Source organism: Micromesistius poutassou (genome assembly GCF_964030765.1).
Source record: "Micromesistius poutassou genome assembly, chromosome: 1".
Classification (NCBI taxonomy): Eukaryota; Metazoa; Chordata; class Actinopteri; order Gadiformes; family Gadidae; genus Micromesistius; species Micromesistius poutassou.
The window spans coordinates 14,937,144-14,942,097 of record NC_140271.1 but is presented as its reverse complement, the minus strand read 5'-3'; the positions used below and the strand labels follow the sequence as shown (position 1 = coordinate 14,942,097).

General features: G+C 48.2%; 1 protein-coding gene across 1 annotated transcript; it reads left to right on the top strand.

The window, feature by feature from the left end:
* Nucleotides 1–1,350: 1,350 nt before the first annotated feature.
* LOC311382227 (transcription factor Sox-9-B-like) lies at nucleotides 1,351–4,036 on the top strand. Its single transcript, XM_084488506.1, has 3 exons — nucleotides 1,351–2,088; nucleotides 2,368–2,615; nucleotides 3,041–4,036. The coding sequence occupies exons 1-3, from the start codon at nucleotides 1,640–1,642 to the stop codon at nucleotides 3,853–3,855; spliced, it is 1,512 nt and encodes a 503-aa protein (XP_084344632.1). The 5' UTR covers nucleotides 1,351–1,639; the 3' UTR covers nucleotides 3,856–4,036.
* Nucleotides 4,037–4,954: the final 918 nt, after the last annotated feature.

Genomic DNA, 4,954 nt, shown 5'->3' with positions numbered 1-4,954 from the left:
AATGGATCATATACGTCTACATTATATATGAATTTATGCATATATAATATGCATAAGAATGAATGGAATGAATGAAAGAATGGAACGCTCATTATTGCTTTGGGAAGTTATTTGTGTTATTCTGTTTGGCATATAATGTGTAGTAATAATAACACATCTTGATACTACCTATGTTTCATCTGAATTAGTTTCATTGTCTTAATTGAGCACTACATTTCTAGTTTGTTTTATACCTTCAATTACTTTTCTGCTAGAATGTTCCTCTCAATAAATCATGATCCAAACTAATTCATGGTATTACTGTAAATGGTTGAATGGCAGGAATGTGCTTTTTAATATTGTTATTAACAACTGCAGTTGGCAAACCGCAGAGGCAAACTAAACAAATGGGTTTTAGACAATTTCATGTCTTGAAATAACCCCGGATTAAGCTAAATCACATTTATGCATTCAAATTGGTATCAAAAATAAATAAGAAGTAAAGGTCTAAAACCTATATATTTTCTGAGGAAAATAAACAAATCAATGTGAAAAAACAATGTGATTGAAATAACAATGTTTTGATATCATGCATCGTTTTTCTCAATGTACGGGATGGATTAGTAGGACTTTGAAGGCCGCTTATTAAGCATATTTTAACGTCGTATATTGTTGTTTTTCGTAAGGCCGTTTCCAGCATGCTGTTATTGCGTTCGCTACTGATAAACATGCATGCTTCCCAAGTTTTTGGACTGCTGTCTCCCCCTATTGGCCAACATGCAACCTGCCGTTTCTTCCTTGGCCTGTACTCTGCTATGAAGGTTCTCCGCTGCACACGCTGCACGAAGGGTGAAGAACGGAATACAGAGGAATATTAAAAACAGTTTAAACAAAAATTCATATATGATTTATAAGAAAAATCATTGTCCTAGGCCAGATCTACCACTTTAAAATGAGCACATGCTTTTGACGTTGGTTGTTCTACATTTGATGAAAAAAAAGTTGTAAAGGTACAAATGATCATGTAGCCTATGATAATCTAGGGTAGGTAGTTTTTTTCAGTTGGATAATAACCAAGCATTTTCAGCTAATGTCATACCAATTCGATAAGAGTTTGGTTTTTATTACATGCAATTATGATACATCGAAGCCTTAATTTAACTGAGGTAGATTATGTAAGGGGAAAAAAACAACCATTTATTTCCTAAAGTTTATATCTGTTCTATCTGTAGGCTAAACCAGACAGGGGGGCGGAGCCCAAGGCAGGCTCGTATTTCGGGTCCGCCCCAAACGTATTACCCAATCACTTCCTCGCCGAGAAAGATAAAACCAGGCTTCGTCTCCTCCGACTTTAGAGAAGCCAACCTCAAGTCCCGCGGTAGATGCCTTCACTCAGTGCTTTTATAAAACATTGCGTTCAACACTTGCACTTGCATTGCAATCCAGACAAAACACGCAGTTTAAAAAAAACCCTCTAAGGAACAAAAAAAAACCTTTCGACTGTTTTTGTCAACTTTTGGAGGAGGAAAGTTGGAACAGTGTGCACGGACTCAGACTGTCATTGCAGTCTTAAAACCCACAACGCTTGGATTTTAGGAGAAAGGATTTTCTCCGAATTTTTTTTTATTGCAACAAGTTGTCCTGCAACATTTTTGTTCGCATGAATCTACTCGACCCCTACCTTAAAATGACAGAAGAACAGGAGAAGTGTTGTCACTCTGACGTGCCAAGCCCCAGCATGTCTGAAGAAGACTCCGTTGGCTCTCCTTGCCCGTCCGGCTCTGGGTCAGACACCGAGAACCACCGGCCGTCCGACAACCACCTCCTCCTGGGACAGGACCATCCTATGGGTGAATACAAGAAGGAGACGGAGGAAGAGAAGTTCCCCGTGTGCATTAGAGATGCCGTGTCCCAGGTGCTGAAGGGCTACGACTGGACCCTGGTGCCTATGCCGGTGCGCGTAAACGGTTCCAGTAAAAATAAACCCCATGTGAAGAGACCCATGAACGCGTTCATGGTGTGGGCTCAGGCTGCACGGAGGAAGCTGGCGGACCAGTATCCACATCTCCACAACGCCGAGCTCAGCAAGACTCTTGGCAAACTTTGGAGGTAAGGTTATACTTCTTGTCTATTCTGCAGCACACGTTTCCCCCGCCATATTGTGGCCTTGATATCACAATAATGTACTAATTCTAATTGTATAATAGTAGTGTTATTAGACTGTTTGTTTTTGTTTTTATTGTTGAGTAATTATTTTCTCCAAATCTAATAAACTATAAATTGCATGATCTACTACAATAATTGTTGAACAGGTTGTATTTTATGTATGACTTCTGACATTATAATAAATGGGTCCTAAATAGTATATATTTTTTGTTGCAATTCCAGACTTTTAAACGAAGGGGAGAAGCGCCCGTTTGTGGAAGAAGCCGAGCGCTTAAGGGTGCAACACAAAAAGGACCACCCGGACTACAAATACCAGCCGAGGCGGAGGAAATCTGTCAAAAACGGTCAGAGCGAATCTGAGGACGGCGAGCAAACACACATATCTCCAAATGCCATCTTCAAGGCGCTGCAGCAAGCCGACTCCCCAGCCTCTAGCATGGGGGAGGTGCACTCCCCTGGCGAGCACTCAGGTAACATTCGCTCTTAAAAAAAACCGATACAAACCTGTATTAGCCTCCTCCCGCTCACTGCATGGCAAAAAGGCCTAGGATTTTAGAATCGAATTACCTGCCTGCGAGCCCATTATAACAGCTTGAAGGGCATTTCTCTGCAAACACCTGTTAATGATTTATGATTGGCCAGTCGTTTGCAGCGGGCTATCTTGCATACACACCTGTCCAGGTGCCGCATGTCTGCCTTGTAAATGTGTTACAGTACCGTCAGCGCATGCAAATAAAGGAACTCATTTCCCCAGGCCGAGACCAATAAATATGCCAGAAATGTTTTAACACAAACACGGTGGCCGCTTACTTCCGTGTGGCTTGACGTAAAACGACCTAAGACGACCCTAACCACCGAGGCTAACTCTCACCTGTTGCTTTTCCCCCCCTTTCAGGTCAGTCCCAAGGCCCGCCGACACCCCCCACCACCCCCAAGACCGACCTGCCCTCAGGGGGCAAGGGGGAGGGCCTGAAGCGCGAGGCCTCGGGCCGCCCCGCCCCGGAGGGCCGCCAGCTCAACATCGACTTTGGCGCGGTGGACATCGGCGAGCTGAGCAGCGACGTCATCATCAACATGGGCAGCTTCGACGTGGACGAGTTCGACCAGTACCTGCCGCCCCACAGCCACGCCCACGCCCACCTGGCGGCCGGCGGCTACACGGGGAGCTACGGCCAGGCGGCCAGCCCGGGGGCGCACGCCTGGATGCTCAAGCAGCAGCAGCAGCAGCAGCAGCAGCAGCAGCAGCACTCTCTGACCACGCTGGGCGGGGACGGCGAGCAGAGGACCACCCAGATCAAGACGGAGCAGCTGAGCCCCAGCCACTACCGCGAGCAGCAGGGCTCGCCGCCGCAACACGTGGCCTACGGCTCCTTCAACCTGCAGCACTACAGCCCCGCCTCGTACCCCTCCATCACCCGCGGGCCGTCCCAGTACGACTACTCAGAACACCAGGCGGCCGCCAACGCCGCCGCCGCCTCCGCCGGCGCCGCCAACAACTCCTCCTCCTCCTCCGCCTCCGCCGCCGCCGCCTCCTACTACGGCGGCCAGGGCTCCTCCGGCCTCTACGCCGGCTTCGGCTACATGAACCCCAGCCAGAGGCCCATGTACACCCCCATCGCGGACCCCACCGGGGTGCCCAGCGTGCCCCAGACCCACAGTCCGCAGCACTGGGAGCAGCAGCCCGTCTACACGCAGCTGTCCCGGCCCTGAGACGCCGGCCCCCGTCCGTCCGTCTCCCCCCCCCCCCCCCCAGCACAGACTGTGTATAAAGTTAAGAAAAACTCAACCCCAGTCGTCCTCCCCCCCACCCTCCGCTACCCCCAACCAACCCCCCATAGACTGTTGACCTGGCGGCCTTTTGTACCGATGTGCCATTCGCCCCCTCATCTCAGACCCCCCCCCCCCCTCCCCCTCCCCCGAAAACCATCACCAGGACCTTTCGTTTTTGTTTTTGTTTTTATATATATATTATTATTATTTTTTCTTCGATAGTACTGAAAATATACCTTTTGGAAACGGCTCACAACAGTGCCTTTTTGTATTGCTCGGATTTGTGGTTATATTTTTCTAGATATAATGTGCGAACATTGTGACGTCCTCTGTGAGGACATATGGGGTCTCGATATTTTTTAGTATGTACTGTGTATGTGTTCTGCTCCAGCCCCCCCCTCCCCCTCCCCCCCGCCATCGTCCTGATCAGTGTCATCATCTTCATCACCACCACCGCCATCTTCACCATCATCTGAGGGGTCTGGACACCCCCCCACCCTCCCCCCCTCCCCCCTCTGTGGCCTTACTAATGTATTTTTGTACAGGAATGAAGTTACATCCTTTGACCTTATCATAGCCTAAATCCCGTGTTGAATCTCTGTACTGTACATATTTTATTGTGATTCCTCTGAGATGCACAAATTGAGCGAAGCTGGCGTGTCATAGTTTTTAAATCCTTTTTTGTTTCGTTTTGGGTGACATGTCATTGGTTGAATTAGGCAAAAAAACGTGGTTCTCTTTGTCTTGCTTCGCCTCAAATTGTTCTAATAGTGCTGGGAAAAAGCTAGTCCGGGTTGCTGTCTCGTTCCACCAGGGGCCTTACCGTGTTGCTAAATGTAATGGAGCAATGCTTTGTTCTGTTGTTGGTGTTTTTACTCCGTTTTAATCCGGGTACTGCCTTGATGCCGTCGGTGTCTGTGGAGCCACAGCTCTGTTCACCGGTGTTGCTGTGTCAAAATAATAGTTCTGATATCCTGCTGAAGGAGCTGCAGGAAGTGCCCTTTGACCTTTGCCCCCACCCCGCCCCCCCCCCCCCCTC